The sequence below is a fragment of the Botryllus schlosseri genome, chromosome 8, assembly GCF_051294905.1.
Source record: "Botryllus schlosseri isolate E-star chromosome 8, Bs_hap1, whole genome shotgun sequence".
NCBI classification, from domain to species: domain Eukaryota; kingdom Metazoa; phylum Chordata; class Ascidiacea; order Stolidobranchia; family Styelidae; genus Botryllus; species Botryllus schlosseri.
Window position 1 is genome coordinate 27,623,784 of NC_137243.1, and position 19,565 is coordinate 27,643,348.

Genomic DNA, 19,565 nt, shown 5'->3' on the forward strand with positions numbered 1-19,565 from the left:
TGGAAAATAGTATCGAAATCGAACTATATTTTTCGTTTGACGAATGAATTGTTAGTGGCAAGGAGCGCATTACTTCAGCACTCAAAAATCGTCCCACTACTTGATTCGAATCATTAGAATCAATACTCGAATCATTGTGCCCAGCCCTTGAAGTGACCCAGAGATTTGCGACCGCACCTGCAAGCTGATATCGCCACCATAATGACGTTCACAAATCCCTACATAGCCTAAAGAAATAGAAACCGATCTTGTTTGAAAAAATGAACATGTTCACACCCGGCACACAGTCCGGCACGTAGATAACCAGAACCAGAAAAACATTGTCTATCGCAAGTACACTCGCATTCAAGCGTAGTATTGCAAATTGGCTTTCTTCTTGGCCTGCACTTCCATAATTCCTTCCATGTAGTCTTCGTGCATGAGCTCCGTCGCTTCGCGTCTGAGCGCAATCATGCCCTGATAAGGAGATATGGATATTTTTAAGACATCCTCTACTGCAGGTGCGTGAAACTCCATTTTGATCGGACCAGCAGAATCTTGCCAAAATGCAACTTCAAAATTTTTGTTTTTCACTGGAATGCTTCATAATTAAGTCAATACATCACGGGTGTCAAACAAACGGCCCCGGGCCGCATCAGTTATTTTCAACTCACCACCAAGTCAAGTCTGAGTCAGAGTGTGGAGACTCGAGTCTGAGTCCAAGTGTTCAATGTTCGAATTCAGTTCAGTCAGGTTCAACTAATTTTTTGAAAACTTCCGCTGACGCCGCAGGCCTTGCATTCATTTTAGTATGCTCAAGTTTTTCACTCTCAACATGTTTATCGAAAACAGATGAAAGACATGCTCTGGGCCCAATTTTCAAGTATTATCCCTGATACATGAGAAGTCATATATAGAGTCTCGAGTCATTCGCTATGACTCTAGTACAGGGGTGTGCAAACTACGGCCCGCGGGCCGCATGCGGGCCGCAACACCGTTCTGTGCGACCCGCGAGAGTCTAAAGAATTTTTTTAATATTGATAAAATGCCTACTAAGAATCGAAATAATGCAGGGACTTGATTAAACTATTTCTTAGTATAGTTCACCATGATAATTGTCAAACTGGGGGCGTGAAAGCATCAGAAATGGGGCGCGAAGCTGAGCTCAACTGAAAAAATTTTCGCGCGGGGATTTACCAACATTTTCATAATTGCTGCTCTGTATTTAGTATGAATTTTACATTTTAAAATCTCTCATCTATAGTCGTAACATTCCATTCCATTGACATAATTCGGATCACGAGTGGGATTTCAGATTGGCCACTCGATCCAGTTTTAATTATTTCAGTGATGTGCTATGATGTAAAAACCGATTCGGGCGTGGCTTAGGTAGATTCGAATGCGTAGAATTGGGGCATTTATATTTTATCTACACATAGTAGAAGCGTGTTTGAAACTAACATGGTTATGATTCTGTGAGCATTGTGTGTCCTGGGACTGAACCAAAAGTGCAATTAGCGAATCTATGAACAGATCGCTGCTCACACATTTAAATTTCAATCCTGTTCTAAGAATCGGGACAACCGACTTTCATCTCTATAGTTTTGATAAATTGGTTATTGAGGTCGACCAGCCTATGAAATCTCCCCACTATCTTTCTGACGCGTGTACGATATCATCAAAGCAATGTTTGGTATGTTTTAAATAAGCACATATATTATTTCCATGTCCTCATTATATAATCAAATACCAATAGTGCGTTTTGGTTCATCCCATTTTATATAGTGCGGCCCGCGAATGAATTCAGATGTTCTAGTACATGTCGAATCAATACACGAGAGTGAAGTAAGTCGAGTCAATGAAAAATTTCGGCTCGAGTCATTACAACCATGGTTGACACCCCTGCTCTATTGCATACTCATTTACTCACAGCTTCGACACAGACTGCCTTGAGTTGTGCGCCGTTGAAGTCGTCCGTGCAACGAGACAGTTCTTCAAAATTCACATCGCTCGAGACGTTCATCTTCCGGGAATGAATTTGCAAGATCCTGGCCCTCGCCTCTTCGTTAGGCAGAGGAAATTCGATTTTTCGGTCCAATCTTCCAGATCTCAGCAGGGCAGGATCCAGAATATCGACTCTGTTCGTGGCTGCTATAACCTAAAACAAAAGTGAAGGTTCTCAGTAGGGCAGGACAAAATTGAATACCCAGGTGGAGTCGAATGTCGAGTATTCGCGTGTCACTCATTATCACGTCGCAATGGTGAGAATGTTTGGAAAGTTCGAATATGTAATTTTGTGCGACCACAAATAATTTAATGCAAGTTCTACAGCACATCAAAGATAATTTTGTATTTTTTCGACCATGCCTATCTCATTGCCCTTTGTGACAATGCTGTGGGTCAATCACAGCTTGACAGGTATCACATTTCCACTAACGCGTGTAGTAGGGGTCTTGAAAATGACTCTTTTTCTCAAATCTTACTGATCCTGATACTGATCTTACTTCCTCAAATCAAATCTTACTTGATAAAATTGTTAGGTTACCGAATTTAGGCCTACACGCCAAATTCGGTTTAATTCCAACCAGTGGAAGCGGAGTTATTCCGTCGAAAAATTCGGATTTGAATAAAATAGTATTTACGGTGGGCCGTAAATACTATTTTATTGATAATCCAAATTTTTCGACAGCCAAAACTTAACTTCCACAGGTTGGAATGGAACCAAATTTGGTGAACATCGTTTCTATAGACAACCTAACACTTTCATAGGGTGAACAGAAAATTTTCAAATTTTTGTTATTTATTTTTAAATAATAAATAGAAACTTTCTTCTCCTGTAGCAATGCGGCTACTGGTTGGAATTGAAGCAAATTTGGTGTGTAGGCTTAAATTAGGTAACCTGACAATTTTATCAAGTAGTCAGTACGATTTGAGGAAAAAGTCAGTTTTTAAGACCCCTAGTGTGTGGCTTTGTGCTGTATATTTCGTACTTTGCGATATGATCAATCGAAGTTTACAGATTTACACACTGGAAAATACGTTCACTCTTGTTCGTAGTATAACTCTTAGTGGCAAGGAGTATATCATTTCAGTACTCGAATTCTACCTTGTCAGAGACTCAGAATACCCAAGTAGGTTCTGCTTACTGACAGTGTATACTCAGTCAAGTGGCTATGTTTTCATACTACTCTCATTTCTACAAAGCAGTTTTCAAGGCAAATCTCCTTATTTCTTACAATTTTAATTTTTGCATTGTACAACGTAAATTTGGGTTGTTTGCAGTGAAATTGTCATAGCAACCAATAAAAAAGTCTGGTGACTGAATTTACTTCTGAAAATAGCACCTCATCGTAGTCATCATTAGTCACTACTTGAGTACTTTTCAAAGCTTTAGGCATGGTTGTAACCAGACATGGGGTAATCGCGATTAGTAATCGTAATCGATTACGACGATTACAGCATTTTGAAGTAATCGTAATCGTAATCGATTACATTCGAAAAAAATCTGAAGTAATCGTAATCGTAATCGACTACTTCCCAAATTTAATCGATTTTTTTTGTGAAAGAACGATTACTTTTTGTTTGTACAAGGACTATGACATAAACTGAATATTCGTGAACAAGAATGAGATAATATACCTGGTTAGCGGTAGCACAAACGTCTATTTTCAAACGCCACTGACTCATTATTACGTCAGAAGTATTAGCTCCGCTCGTCATTGCGTAGGAAGTATCCACACATAGTAAACAGACATGCGATGGACATTAGTAGTGTGATTGTAAGAACAACCCCCGTGGTGTATATCAGGTTACCAATACACTAGAGAACCCCCTACCTCGCAGCAGGATATTGATCACCACTCTGCCTATAGTTTCAAATAGTAACTTATGTATTGATGTTTGGTTGTGCTTAGTTAAACGCAGTTTACCGTTGCTGCTTGGCGAGCAGGAGGCCTACGTACGCACGTGCACCTGACGAAGATTCGGAATTTTGTACTCGTCGAATAAAACATTGCAGTTTCCACAACGAAGCATTACAAATAAACAGCTGCTGATATATATCATAACCGAGCCGTGCTTAGCCGTTTCTCGTAATGGCAGCTCGCTGTATATGTATTAAGTTGAAGGCAGAATTTTTATGTTCACTATATCTTATTCTCATATAACTACTTGAAACGGGCGTAAATCGTTATTTCACAGTTCATTACTCAGCATTTGGACCTGCCGCCATAACCATCCGCTTATATAGCTTGACATGTTAGCGTGGGTTTTAGCTAGAATCAGCAATTCAGCCACAACAGCAATTCGTCCCCCTGTCCAACCGTTGGTCAATTTTCAAAACTGAATTTCGTCAATAATATTGGTAATTGCATTATATTAATGTTCATTTATAACCTCCCTCAGCCCCGAGTGTCAGATTTACCTGTAGAGTTGGGGCACGTAATTCATAATCATAGCATCTAGTATGTTGTTATAATTACTTTATTGTATGTTGCTAATTCGCGACCTCCAGTCTGTTGTGTAATCAAAAGATATTGTACTCGCCCAAACGTAGCAGACTAAAAGAATATCTCTCGTGAGACGCACACAAAAATTGTCATGACTTTATTCCTTTGTGGGAGCGCCGGGTGGCATTTGCATTTTGAGCCCAGATTGGAAGGACAGGAGTTATTAGTCACGCCCACCCAGCGCGAGTATTGCCAATGGACGAATACCCTAAGTTTCGGCCATGGTATTTCTTTGGTATCACATCCCGTGGAGTTGCGTGTTGGCCGAAACTGCGTATGTCTTTTGGTGTGTTGTGGGATCGTGGCGCGGTAATAACCGGATCCGAAATGCCTGTCCCATAAAATGGCCCATGCATGTTTTTCTTGAAGGGAAGAGGTATGCATTTCAAACCCAGCTATCTACTGGAGCAGGGGTCACCAACCGTTTTGAAACGAGAAGCTACTTATTGTGTAGTGTGTAGGCCTACTGATTATTGCGACGACCGATGGGTTACCACTTAGTCCCGCCGTTTATCAAAATAAGTTGGATTTCTTCACTTAGAGTAAGACAATCAGAGCACTGGGCCGGGTTTCCGCCCCTTACCAAGAACAAAAAAGCTCACTCGCCGGGACTCACACCAGCTCCTCCGGGTTCAGTTGCGTTGCTGCAGTGCGCGCCGAAGCGCCAATCTCCGCGTCGAGACTCGGAAATATTAACTATAGATTCCCGTTGAGCCGCCGCGTGGGCGAAGACAAGCAATGCCCCGAGTCACTGCGATCGTATGTTCCTTGGGGTCGGCCGACCCATGTTCAACTGCTGCTCATATGAAACCAGCTTCAACTTTCAAATCTCTTATTTGGATATTTGCTACAGCGACCGCGGGCGACTCATTTGGTCCGCGTTGGTGACCCCTGTACTAGAGACATTTGAATCGCAAAGCTCGAAGAACATTTTCAAAAATTAATTAAATTCTCGAAAATACTCTATAATTTATGTTGGTTTACGAAACACTTTTGAGTCCCCTTCGAGCACGCTCCCCACCCTATTAAGGAATTTGGGATGCGGCAGGTAAAGACCTGGCAATAATGCAAATCGTTGGGTGCAATAAATCATCCACTATAAAGTTGGGCAATTGGTATATTATGACGTAATAAGCAAATGACGCATGATGTATGAAGAGAGTTGATATCTCATTAGGCCTTTTCATCGCAATCCTTGTATTGTCTACCAATATATCATTAAAGAAGCAAAACAAATGTAATCGTGAGTAATCGTGATTACTTTTCCAACGTAATCGTAATCGTAATCGACTACTTCCTGATTTTGCTGTAATCGTAATCGTAATCGTAATCGCGTGATTCCGAAGTAATCGTAATCGCAATCGATTACATTCATGAAGTAATCACCCCATGTCTGGTTGTAACCAGGCGCGTGGCCAGGAGGGGTTTCAGGGGTCGAAACCCCTCATTTAGAACCGCGAAACCGCCTCCTTTAACGCGAAACCCCGACCTTTTCAAATGACCGCTCTGACGCTAATACTCGGTTGCAATTCAAAACGCCGTATTATCAGTATTGCGCGCGGCCAACAAACGAAAGGCGTGTTGCCAATTAGCGAGATTCGTCCATGCGCATTGCACTGCACAATGTAACGGCGTCACGCGACACGATCTCCCGCTGAGATGATTGCGAAATCAGGTCATTCATTGTCGTGCGTTCGGCAATCGTTGCTAGCCTGATTTACCGCGTCTCCAACAAGCCTAATTCCGCTGGCTTGAATAATCGCATCTGCAATAGGCCCTGTGCGCACGATATCGTCGCTGGCCTACACAATCACATCTGCATTGGCTTGGTGCGCACGATATCTTCGCTGCAATAGGCCTAGTACTTAAGATCTCGTTAGCCTAACTACCGCGTCTTGGGCCTACCATGCTTTGGCTCCTATTTCTCGATGGCTTGGATAAAATGCTATTAAGTATATGCTGATTAGCGATTGTGATTAAAGAGTGACATCTCGTAACTGAATGACATCGAATGTCCGCAATCATGTGCGACACGTGCGTACATGCGTAATTGATTTCCACTAGTCTTGAGTTATAGTCCAGTAGGCTTGACTTATAAAAGAGGATAGGTTTGAACCACCTGAAATCGGCGTCATTATATCACATATTCCATAAAAACTCGTACATTTTGACTTGCGCAAATCGTCGCCGAGGCTACGCAAGACGCATTGATAAGCGGGCGTATTTAATTGTTGGAGTCGTTGATAAGCGCGGGTATTTAATTGTTGGACGCGTGCGTATTTCATTGCTCACGACAGATCAGGAAGTCGTTGATTAACAGCACTTCCGGACTCGTCGACAAGCTTATCATACGCCTATAATCGCCAACACGGGGATGTTGTATAATCGTTATTTACGCATCGCACGTACTTAACCCTAATGAATTGATGCTACATTACTAAATTCGAAAAAACTTGAAACCCCCCCATATTTTTCGGCTGGCCACGCGCCTGGTTGTAACAAAGTCACAAGGTTCCGAGTCAATATGACTTCTATAGTTTTGGCTTGAGTCATTTTCAATTCAACACAGAGTCAAATGAGCATCCAAGTCAAGGAGCAACGGGCAGAGTCCAAGTCATAGTGTTTACTGTTCACGATAGCTTACTGTGAGACTCTTGGCTCATATCAAAGGCCTCATTTTCTCATACTAATATATAATTAAAAAAGACAGTTTCTGGGCCTATTTTTCAATTATTGGACCTGATATACGAGCCTTGAATACGTCACATACATGAAAGTGTCAAGACATACGACTTGATCGAGTCATGAGCAATAACTCAATTACAAGTCGAGTGAATACACAAATTGACTCGAGTCGAGTCATTTCTTATTTTCAAGAAAATGACTCAAGTCTGGTCAACGTAAAATTGCCACTCGAGTCATCGCAACTCTGTGTCCTAATTGCACTATAGTATTTACTCAAGTGGATATCATTGTAAACTACTTCTACTGCTACTTAGTTGCCACACTTTGGATTTTTGTGAAGTAGAAAGTGAGTGGATCTATATTCGAAGATATTACATCGAAGAATTTTGAAAGTAGCCGCTTCCAATGAACTGATAAAAGAATGGAACCCCTCGGTCAAATCTACATTTTTAAACTACTCTAGCCATTTTCAGAGCTATATCTCCTACTTGAAGTAGTTTTGACATGTGCTATATATAGAATGTGACCCCTCAACCAACAAGCTCGAGTACTTTCCCTTGCATATTCTGCTTCTACTTGAAGTAGCAGTTTTGACACATGTTGTTTCACGCTATTCCAATTGTGTTTTGAGTTGATATTTATGACTTTGCTTCTACTTCAGTTCCAGACCCGGCTACTTTGACCACCTCTGGTCGCTGATGTGTAGTGATATGAATTTCTATGTATAGGCCTGCCTTGATATCATTGGTGGGTTCAAATCCATCGAGTTGGTTCAGCAATTCCAGCATCGTTCTTTGCACTTCGCGATCTCCTGCCTTTTCGCTGTCGAATCTGTCAAGAGGGAACATAATAGTGATATCCACCAGGAGTGGTCAAAGTATTCATCGTTGATACTCGAATAAAAGTGGAACGAATGCCACAATTTTCTACTCTGGTAGAAGTCAGGGCAGCAGGGTTGTCACAGCTGGAGCTATTTTTAGATTTCAAAAACTTCACTGACATCATTTCCTTGACTTGACTTTTGAATCGAATCATTTTAAAATTTGAAAATGACTCGACTTTGACTTCAGTCAGTTTGTGAATTGACTCGACTTGTACTCAAGTCATTGCGCAAAGACTCGAATAAGTCACATGACTTCAGACATGCTACACGACTTGATTCAAGTCTCGTATAACAGGACCAATACTCGAAAAATATGTGTATCCCAAATACGAGGCCATCGATATCACCAAAGAGTTTCACAGAAGAGACTTGAACCTGACTCTAACTCGGTCATGAACAGTAAGGTTACCATATATTGAGATCCGAAAGAGGACACTTCTTACAAATCACAAAACTTGTAATATCTGACGAGAAAATGGGTCATTTGAAAATTTTGACGTGAAATACTGCTGTGTTGGCAGAAAGAAGGTCATTTTTTAAACTTGACTCGCGGGAGGCCCGACCTAACGAAATTTTGGTTGTGTTTTGATCTTTATCTAAGTCAGATTTCGCACCATTTATGGCGTTATTGCCTGGCTGTCAAAGTTATAAAGGAGGACAAATTGCCAAAATAGGACATTTGGGCATTCAAAAAGAGGACATTTTCGATTTCATGGAAATGGAGGAAAAATCCTTCTAAAGGACGTATCGCAACCCTAATGAACAGTGAACACGACTGGGACTCTACTCTTTGATCCCTGAATTGGACTCTGACTTGACTCGACGGTGAATTGAAAATGACTCGACTCGAGTCCAAACTATCAAAGTAAGATTGATTTCTACCTCGGAACCTTGTCGCTTAGTCACAGCCGTGAAAAGTAACCATTTCCAAGACGTCAGTCAAACTATTTCAGTGGAAGAAGAAAATGATGATCAATTGCAAAAAGTAGACTTGGTTGAAACGATGCATAGGCACACTTCTTAGCAGTCATTTGAAGGTCGCTACTTTCAGAACTCCAGCAGTGCAGCATGGATCTACACGACCCGCACTACAAACAGGTACAATTCTCAAAGACGTGTTGATTTACCATGATACAGGGGCTATTTCAATCAGTGGTTACGATATTTTCACTCACAAGCAATGCAAACATGTCTCGCAACCAGGGGCGTAGCCAGCCGAGATAAAAAGGGGGTAGAACTGAATAAAGGGGGCAGAATGAGCCTCTATGCGTCATACCTTTAGCGATAGCAACTTCTGTATTCCGTACGCTTTTGAAAGCGTAACTAATTGGCGGATCTAATTACTGAAAGCGAGTTAGCAATCAGCAGCTTGCGCGGGGACCGTGTTACGATGCGCACGCGCTCATCCCGTGACAGTGCAGGAGATCTTATTTGTATTCAAATAAGTAATCGACCTTGAAACAATACCAGAACAACATCTTACGATGAACAATCTATACAGCGCAGAATCTGTTATATCTTCATGAATTTTGACATGGTTCAATTCGCGTGTAAGAGTGACGTCATCTCGGCGTTTTAATTCCATTCATTTCGAACATGGCGCATATACTAATTGTACCGGCGTGTGAATAATGACTTATTCGCAAAGCGAGGGAATCTCAAACAAGTTTGGCGCGGCTATTGAAGGCTGAATGCGTCCCGGTGGGATACCGATCACGAAAGGCATAATCCAGTATGACGTATAGATGGTCATTGAGGTCAAGACAATGCACAACAATGGCGTCAAAAATAAAATGCTAATCGAATGTATTGTGTCTTCACGCTGTTTTGGGGAACAGGCTTGAGTTCGGCAAAGCACGAATCAGATGCGATTGCTTTAAAACATGATTTCATGCAGTTATAAATTGTTATTTTCATGTTATTAATGTTCGTTATCGTTTACAATCAACTGTTGATGACAAAACAACGCGTGAACGACGCGACAAATGTTATTATTGCTCGACGACTGCATTCAGAATAAAGGGAAGGGATTAAGCTGACCGCTAACCCTCGCGAAGAAAAAAATGTAACAATGCCCCTTTCACGCTTGCATAGACCCGCTTCCATAGACGAGAGATCGACGAGAAAAAGGCATGTAATCAGCGTCGGCGATCGGCGTCGCACGCAGCAAATTGAAATTAGGCGATAACGTGAAGAAATGTTGTTATAGCAGTAGCGTTGACTTGGGATTTTCGGGATAGAATCGAGCCTGGAAGGGGGTAGAACGTTCTTCAATTCTACCCCCCCTGCTCGCAACTAATTTCTACATTACAATATGCAAATGTAAAAACAAGTAGTTCTGTTAGTTGCATTTAGAAAACGAACCGCTTTGTTCCAATGGCGTCCAACTCGTCAATAAATATGATTGCGGGTTTTCTCTCCTTTGCCAACGCAAATGCGTCCCTCACCAATTTAGCGCCATCTCCGATAAACATCTGCACCAGCTGAGGTCCGGCCAGCTTCAGGAAAGTCGACTGCAACAAACAGTGTGAGTGAGATGCATCACAGAACCGTGCGAACTGCCAATCTAGTTTGACGGTCAACTGACCACTGAGTTTTTTCGAGTAGTTTTACTTCTAGTAACGGATTTCGAAAAGTGACTAGTTTTAGTTGAGAGTTTTCAAAAGTTAGTAGAGTTCGAGGTCTAGTTGTGAGTTTTGAAATGTGATTAGTTCTAGTTCGAATTCTACGCGAGTAGTTTTTATAAGAGAGTTGTTCTAGTTCCAGCTGTAGTTGCCGTTTTTAAAAGGGAATAGTTGTAGTTGAGTTTTTAAAAGTAAATAGCACTAGTTCTAGTGGCAAGTGGCAAGGGAGTAGTTCTAGTTGCGAGTTTTGTAAAGTGTCTAGTTCTAGTTGTAGATGCAAGCTTTGAAAAGTGACTACTTCTAGTCGTCAAGTCTTCTATATCGAAGAGAGAGCAAGCACAATACCTTGGTCTGTGAAGCGCAAGCTCTTGCTAACAGCGTCTTCCCAGTTCCCGGCGGTCCGTACATCAGCACGCCTTTCGGAGGTTGGATTCCTATGCTCACGAAACGGTCTTTGTGCGTCATCGGCAATACAACAGCTTCGATGAGCTGCAACAGATGCCAAATGACATTTGAGGTGGTCAGCAACAAAGTACTTTTTCTACATTTTCAGAACAAACATTTCGTCTACTTGGACTACTTACCCAGATAATAGTATGATACGACTGCTTCCACTTCCACTCAAGTTTTCGAGGCAAAAATGATTAGCTTTCAAACTTTGAAGAACTTCTTGGAGATACAGAGCATTAATATACAATTGAAAAGTATATTCATATTGAAATAAACCCAAACATTTCCGGCTAGTTGCTGACGATTACCCCTGACAAGTGTCAGCCGAAAATATCCAAGTTCATTTCAATATATCACTCAATTGAATATGAATACTTTACTTGAGTGAAAACATTGACAACTTTGACCATCTCCGATTGAAATAGCCCACAAGATCTCGAATGAGCAGAATTCAGTTACCTCTTGGATCTGTTTATCCAGTCCTCCTATATCGGAGTATTCTTCGGTGGGTCGCTCGTCAACCTCCATTGCTTTTACTCGAGAATCGTACTCGGTCGGAAGTTTTTCCAAAATCAGATAAGAATCTTTGTTGACTCCCACCAAGTCTCCCGGCGTCATGTCTTCCGGCTCCACGAGTCCGATAACGGGTAGAAAATAGGTCTGTCAAATTGAAAATTGGAGATTTTAAGGATTGGTCACCAATAATATATCCATATTCATTACACAAAGCAGTCTATAGCCTGTGCAGTACTCAGCTTCTTTCCATATCTTATTTGAAGTATGCTGATACCAAGGACATATTCACATAACCAAATCTATCTGGTGAATTTTGCATTGTCTACTACCGAGTGTGACTCCTATGTTGTGAAAAAAACTTTTGAATCCCCTTTACAACAAGTTATCACACAAAAACAAAGAAGCATCCAAAATCTGATCTTATTCACGGGGCACAGTGAATTTTCGTTCCATGGGCTGTTGCTGTCGGTGATCCTACTTGGCTATTAGTCTAAAATCAACATCGCTTGAAAAGTATAGACCTGTTGTCACTACTTGACCCAGCCAATATCTGATTTTTGGGCCGATACTGATATAACCAACAACTAGCACCTTCACCGATAACCTCCATATATTAACCGTTTGGCGCCGGCGTGGGTATTTTTACCCATTGCCGGTACGAGGGAAGCGTACTGTAATAGAACCACTATATATCCCGTTCTAATCGCGCTAGGTCGCTGCTGTTCATTTCTGCGAATGGATATTGTTTGTGCAAGTTCATTGATACGGTACCATATTATTTGATATATATTATATCTAAGACGTCGAAATCGGATATCAAATACCGTAGATAAATATGTTGCAAAATACACTGTCTCGGCAACGCGCGTCATTGACCACTCTCACATAACGTACTGTATGTTTTGTTCTAGCCGTCTTAGAGCATAGTTGTTTCTTTCTGTGAAAAGCTAGTGTCCATACAAGTTCACACATATCTTCATATCTGATATTAGTTACATATAAGGTGTTCAAAATCTATGTGATAGGCCGCGTTACAAAGATATCCGCCGACCGCATCATTTCGTGGAAACGCGCGTTCCCGATACCCATCATATACCCTGTCGTATATTTGGTTGTATTGGTCATAGCCAGTTGTTGTAGTTTGTTTCTATGAATAGCGCTTGTCAGCTTCTGATTTTCTTGCTAAAACAACTACACTAGTTATGTCTGCATCGCCCAAGGTTGCATTTGAAAATCGGGAAGAGAATTCTCGCAGCCTACCGTACCAGCTTCAAGCAGATGGATGAATATTGGTCACATATCGGGATATATATCGAGTTCTAATAGTGATATACCTTCATAGATTGTGTCTGTGAATAGTTGTTGCCTATACGATTCTAAATAATGGCTAATAGTCAAGTATATTTCGGAATAAATACAACATTACTCAGCGCATATACCTACGCAAAAGTGTGCATCAGAATATACAAAGAGCTGTCGTATAACGATATATATCTTACGTTGTAGTAATGAAAGACATTTACGGATTGTCTCTTTCAATAGAACTAGCCAATCTCCACCTTCAAGGTCAAAATAAACAACATTAGTTATGCCTATGTCACCCCAAGGCCGCTTCTGAAAATCGTGAAGAGAATTCCTGCAGACTACCACACTAGTGTCAAACGCAGGGACGAATATCCGTAACATAATGTGTTATATCCTGAATTTTATCGGTTGTTGACATTCTTAGATTGTTTCTGTGGAGAGTACATTACCATAAGATTATATCTACATCAGAATAACAGCTAATAGTGATGTATATATGGCAACAAGACCAATTCTACACGCAGTGTATTCCGCGCAAACGTGTGTATCATGTTTGTATGAAGTGCTACCAACTAACGTCATAAACCTTACGTAGTAGTAAGATATGCGTTTGTGGTTTGTCCTTATGGTTAGGTCTTGACAATCTCCGTTTATCAATACTAAAGTGACCCATTTACGTTCTCTATAAGCTTTGTAAATGCCCTGGAAGGCTACGCCACCTAATAAATACACGCGCGTCACTCGCTCACTCGCCGATGACTCATTCACTCTGCGGCCTGGTGCGTGTTTATTGTGCAAACCGTCAGTACTGTATCTATTGAATAATGGCGATATTAGGGCGTATTACATCGACTGAGCCATCTCCATGATCATGATTTCCTCGCCGATATGATTCACAAGAAGCCTATGTCACCAGATATCCATGTTAAGGTTTATAAAGAGTGCAGTAAATGTAATACGTTTCTCATCAACGAATTCTCGGCTTGCTCTCGATATAAGCGGCCAGACACAGGGCTCAAAATGAAAGCGAGTGGCGCAATCGGATCCGCGTTGACTTTCTGATTCGAACGCTACCTTGGCTGTCGTGTTCCAATCCCATTAAGGTACAGTTTTTCGTTTTTGAAAATTGAAGCAAAATTTTTCGAAAATTGCAGCCGGTGCCAATCGGTTAAGCTGATATGACATCTAGCTTCAGGCGCATTTCCAAACCAGCATGTATTTAAACAGCTTTACAGCCATCGCTATGATCAGACTTGAAATAAACTGGAAAGGATGCGTCCATTTTTTTTTATATCTGAAAGTCATTTACGATATTGCTTTCAAATGTGATATCGATTCGACATCATTGGCGAACTGATATTTATCGGTCAGGCTCTAGTTACAAGCTATGGGAAATATGCCTAGAACCGACAATTTCAAAGTGGAAATAAATCTAGTGGAATAGAATGAATGAAATCCAAATGTGGGCAGTAACCTGTCTTGTGGAAGTTTTGATGACGGCACACTTCCCTTTACGCTGAGAGTCAAGGTCTACGTTTGCTCCGTCTTCCTCCGCTTGTTCTTGTGGGTCCACATCCAGAAGCTGAAATTTATGCATGATTAATACCTTTGACATTAGCTTAACGCAGAAAAACAAATCTTAACAAAAATCCAAAGCGTTCAACCACCCGATGTGGTCAAACTAGTCAGCGTTGCTACTCAAGTAGAAGTAACGCTGTAGAGTAGACATGTTTAAAATACTTCAAGCTGGATTAGAAAGTGAAAGCAGAGAAAAGTACTAGAGTAAGTAGAATTTCAGCGACTAATGCAAAATGACACTGCAAATAGGTAAAAAATATTCGGAAAAATCAGTTATCGTGTTACGCATGCTTTTTCACGCGACTCTTATGACAATTTCACTGATAAACATGATGTGAACCATCCTAAGTAGTGCAAGTAGGCAAAACATACTTTACTACTCTGCGAAAGTAGTACTACGTTGCCAACCAATTATTATTTTATCACCTCAATTACGTTGGATACGAGATATGGCAGTGTCTTGTTCACTTTAATTTTCTCGGCATTTTCCTTGATCTTTTCCTTCATTGTCTGGAGTTCGTGGGTGATTCTGACAGCTTCGCTGCGCATAATCTGGACAGAGGTTCAACATAAGGTTTCATTAAAAATTCATTGTTTTGGACTTTTCAAGTCTTTTAAAGTAGGGCTACCAACCAGAATCGCACAAACTATTTTATTTTCATTATTTGAAACTCTAACTAGAACTACTCACTTTTCAAAACTTGCAACGAGAACTGGAACTAACAACCTTTAAAATTCAGCAACTAACCAACTAAAACACAACTATTGAGATTCAATTTCCAAGCAACTCGCATATTTTTATTTCATCGCTTTCCACATGAACATCAGTAGACGTTTGGAATGGGAGTGGTCTAAATCCCATAAGCCCACCCCTTGGCTACCCCACTGTTAGTCGTGACGGCTCTGTTGAGCAATAGCAATGGCTTCAACAACATCACACTGGCATCCCGATTCACGCCCAAAAACGACACGTTTTCTGATTGTTCGACAACTGGAGAACTAGAACTACTCACTCTTCAAAAACTAGAACTATAGAACTACTCCAAAATCTAGTTAGGGTATACCTATAGTAGCCTAATCCAAAATCTAGTTAGTGTTAACTATGAGATTATAGTAGTTTGTAAGTCTGGTCTACAGCTATAAGCATTCACCTACTTCAATTTGGTGATGTGTCGGAGATGATAATCATTTCATGGTAATCATACCTTGATTTCATTGTCAAGTAGTTTTGTCCTACTCATGATTTCATCATTACTCATTTTCATGACTTCTTCGCCGAGAACTTCCTGAATAAATGAGAAATATTATACAGCTGGACAGTAATACACCGACCACTGATCTCAAGTATTCATTCTTCATGTTTTGGAATATGGTCTCCGGTATTCATCTTTCATTGATAGTGAAACACAGCAGTGTCACATCACATTTATAGCGAAGAAAAAAAATCACATTATCATTGGGCCAAAGAGATTCTGTTACCATAGGATTCACCGATTCAGAATTATTGTGGCAAATGACGAACGTTTAAAATGTCATTCATTCATTGTAACTTATACAATCGATCACAATCAGTTGTCCAGATCGAGATGAGAAAATAATACATGAAATGTACCTCTGGATTGTCGAATATATCAGACGTTGGCTGTGCATTTCCGCTAGCCTCTTTCACCCCTTCGCCGAGCGCAGGTGGGGCCATCGTTTTGTAGGATTAACGAAATAACACCTATTTGCAAATTACACTTTCTGACTTGGTCAATTTTCCTGTATACGAGAGCTGAAATCTACCGCGATAATATCTTATAAAAATGCAGCAAGTTTACGAGGATGACTAAGCATATTATATTTGCTAATTAATCGTAGTCATGCGTGACGACCAAGCTACGGAGACGGAGCATTGAGATATGGATGGAGTCGTTTACGAAATGAGAGTCAGTTTGGAAGTAAGCGACATCAATTACCATACTTTCTCTGATTTTCAATGCCACTTCAAGTCTTTGTGATACCTTTTTGTCTTTGCATTGCATCGCAATATTATCGTGTAATCATAATACTTAATACTTATATACACTGAGCTATGTCATTGGTAAAATCAGTTGGATGAATAAGGAATGACTTCCAATACGCTATAATAGTTTTGGTCTATGCAAAAGATTGTAAACAGAGGTGGTCAAATTAGTCATAGTCCGTTGTCAAGTATTCTATGCATAGTTTTGCCTAAAAAACTGAACACTGTGAGTTAGAAGTAGTCTAAAATCACAATCACTTGAGAGGCAGTGCAAGTAGGCAATATCAGTTCAGTTCGGTTTATTAGCAATACTTATCAGTTCAATACAGCACAAAAAATGCGATACAATGAAAAGATAGGAAGGTGTCGAAACGACTTGGAGTAGTCGTAGGAATGAGACACCCACCTTGTCCCAGGCTATGTAAAGAGAACAAGTTATTCGTTACTGACATCCTCTGATTGTAATACAAGTATAGAGACTGTAGGATGGAGTGACGACTGATTTAAATGCCTAATTAATATTCATCCGCTACATATTTTGTTTGCATGGTTTTGCAGCAATTATCTTGTAAAAATGGATATTTATGGTATTATTGCCCATATTACTATAAATATTTTATATTATACTGGTATTAGTGCATTGATATACCGAAATATCTATATAAGTTGAACTACTCTATTTACACTGCGCGCAATAATATTTTCAACTCCCTTTAGATCGGTCACGCTCCGCTTTGCGTAGGGAGCTACCCATTGTTACGTGTACCCTTATTAATCCCACATGCAATTCAGACGGTTGAAAGTTGAGTTTTTGTTCTTTAATGTATGGTTGTCGATGGGAGTGGGTCGGAGTATTGGAGGTTGAATACTTATAACGGACTCCGTAACTAATTGGACGTCCTAATATGTTTGGCCTGATTAGTGAATATCTTGGATACTTGCGTGACGGTCTTGCGTTTGTTGCCGTACGAAGCGATGAATATGCCGGTATATCGCTACGTAATGCGCACGGTCGGTGAATACCAGCGATAATTTATGATATTATAGCTATTATAGTGGCGTATTATATGATGATAGAAGATAACAATAAAAGGGCAGGCGATGAAAATGAAACGGCAAAACGGAAATAAAATTCTGAGTATTATGCTTTCACAGAAATTTTGATTCCTTTATAACCGATAGTTATGGCCGAAGAATCATTGTGGGAGGATTGGGAATCCATCACCGAGGAGGAAATTTCCCAATGCTTCGAAGGATTGGATGAGTGGAGTGGAATAAGTTGTGACGTCTGTGAAGCCATATTTCCCACTGTAAGGGAACTCAAGAAGCACGGGAAAGTGCATAAGCTCCCGTCACCAACTGAGCAAATTGACATCGACCGAGTAATGAACATTTTGAAGATTGCTTGCCGTAATTGTCATTCTATTTCCAGGTGTGGACCACGATTTGAGGAATTGGATTTAAATCTTATTGTTCCACTTGTCAAACGCTTGAATGCTGTGTTCTGTGACGTTGGTACTGGTGGTATTTATCAATACTACTCCAACATTTGCCAGCAGGCAAGCAAACTTCTTGGACTGCAGCATCAGCTTCTTGCTGCATCTTTGCTCGTGAAGATTGTTGATGCACTTGTTCAAGCTGAGGAAAAAGTTTCCACTGCAAGAATGTCTGGTATCAATAGCAGGGAATGGTATATTGTGCAATTCTGTTGAATGTGTGGTGTTAATAATGAAATTTAATAGCATACCAATCAATATTCTAGTTCCGTGTGCCGGCCGTCTATATGAATAAATATATCAATTGGAATCGTTTGGTGCATTGGTTTCTTGATCTGAGTGAGATACCCCGCATACCTTTATGATTGTGCTACATCTTTCAGGCAAATTTAGCTTAGGCAGAGCTCCCACTTTGAGTTGCTTTCTGGTTTTGAGCTGAATAATATCGCTCTCCTCAAAATGATTTTCGCAGATTGCGGCTCTATTATAAATTACACTGCTAATTCTGTTGAAGTTGAGACAGCTGCTTTACTTACGTCACCTTATGGAGCAACGTCTTGATACGATCTCCTTTTGAGGGGTCCCTGATGGAAAGAAGGAGGCTGGCCATTGCTGCGTGCTGCTTCTGGGCCGCTTCATTCCTTAATAGCTCTGGTCTTCGTACCGTGAATAAGGATCTCTTACAAGATTGGTCACTACGCGGATTGTTCACATAGGTACATCCAGGGATGGCGCAGTTGTTGACCATAATTTCCGTGGCGGTTCTATTATTTTTACTGCTAAAGACGCGAAATGTGCAACGGGATATAAGTCAATGCGATTTAGCCTAGTGAACAGAAAAGAAGATCTCAAAACGAACAAGTACAGTCTTCCAATGTAACATAGGCCTAATGCCCGATGAAACAGTGTACGATATTAGGCCTAATGCCCGATGAAACAGTGTACGATATTGATCTTTTGGATGTATTGATAATCTTTTCGTCGCTATTTTTCATCCGCTTTCCGTGCAGGCTATTCGTTTTTTTCATCGGTTGCTTATGCACAGAAAATAGTTTGGTATCGGTATCAGCGGATTTCAACGGCCACTCAATTATTACCGCATAAAGCCTTATAGCATTGTCTACGAGTTCACGGGATTCGGCCGCGGAGAATTTATCACTGAATAAGGCATTGCGGGAAATTGATTTTAAACGTGTTCTGGGTGGAGGACAGTTGTGAAATTTTTTTAGTGAGAACATATTGATGCTTCCTCGTAACATGCAAAATTTGAACCGTCTAGCCAGAATATTTCCACCTTTTTTCGGCACTCAAATTCGTCCATGCATTTCCGAAATCGCCTATACTTTTACATGTAAAATAGGACAATCGGACTTTCGCGAATGGAATTTTACTACGCAAAGTCAAGCGTGACGGATCTAAACTTAGAACAATGGGTCGTCGCTCCATCCTACAGTCTCTATAATGCAAGTAAATGCACCATAGATAACTAACCTGCGGTAGGTTAGTTATCTATGAATGCATTGCACCAAAGCCTTT

General features: G+C 40.6%; 1 protein-coding gene and 2 long non-coding RNA genes across 3 annotated transcripts; 1 reads left to right on the plus strand and 2 right to left on the minus strand.

Annotated features, from left to right (window-relative positions):
* Nucleotides 1–230: 230 nt before the first annotated feature.
* Nucleotides 231–16,353, minus strand: LOC145445455 (26S proteasome regulatory subunit 6A-B). Its single transcript, XM_080323644.1, has 10 exons — nt 16,141–16,353; nt 15,734–15,814; nt 14,955–15,080; nt 14,425–14,532; nt 11,589–11,789; nt 11,025–11,168; nt 10,420–10,568; nt 7,907–8,003; nt 1,910–2,137; nt 231–456 (listed from the first exon to the last, which is right to left on the minus strand). Exons 1-10 carry the CDS (start codon nt 16,222–16,224, stop codon nt 346–348), a joined length of 1,329 nt encoding a protein of 442 aa, XP_080179770.1. The 5' UTR covers nt 16,225–16,353; the 3' UTR covers nt 231–345.
* Nucleotides 16,354–17,379: 1,026 nt separating this feature from the next.
* On the plus strand, nt 17,380–18,339 carry LOC145445482 (uncharacterized). Its single transcript, XR_013917049.1, has 2 exons — nt 17,380–17,671; nt 17,716–18,339. It is a non-coding gene; the product is annotated as an uncharacterized LOC145445482 (long non-coding RNA).
* On the minus strand, nt 17,795–19,493 carry LOC145445478 (uncharacterized). The gene is made up of 2 exons (XR_013917046.1): nt 18,566–19,493; nt 17,795–18,510 (listed from the first exon to the last, which is right to left on the minus strand). It is a non-coding gene; the product is annotated as an uncharacterized LOC145445478 (long non-coding RNA).
* Between the last annotated feature and the right edge of the window lie 72 nt (nt 19,494–19,565).

What these genes read in the sequence shown, in the direction of transcription:
- LOC145445455 (XM_080323644.1), bottom strand. Translation starts at nt 16,224, where the DNA reads ATGGCCCCACCTGCGCTCGGCGAAGGGGTGAAAGAGGCTAGCGGAAAT. An exon ending in TCGTATCCAACGTAATTGAG is followed by an intron (nt 14,533 to 14,954) that starts GTGATAAAATAA and finishes CATAAATTTCAG; the next exon opens with CTTCTGGATGTGGACCCACA. An exon ending in CTTGCGCTTCACAGACCAAG is followed by an intron (nt 10,569 to 11,024) that starts GTATTGTGCTTG and finishes TGTTTGTTGCAG; the next exon opens with TCGACTTTCCTGAAGCTGGC.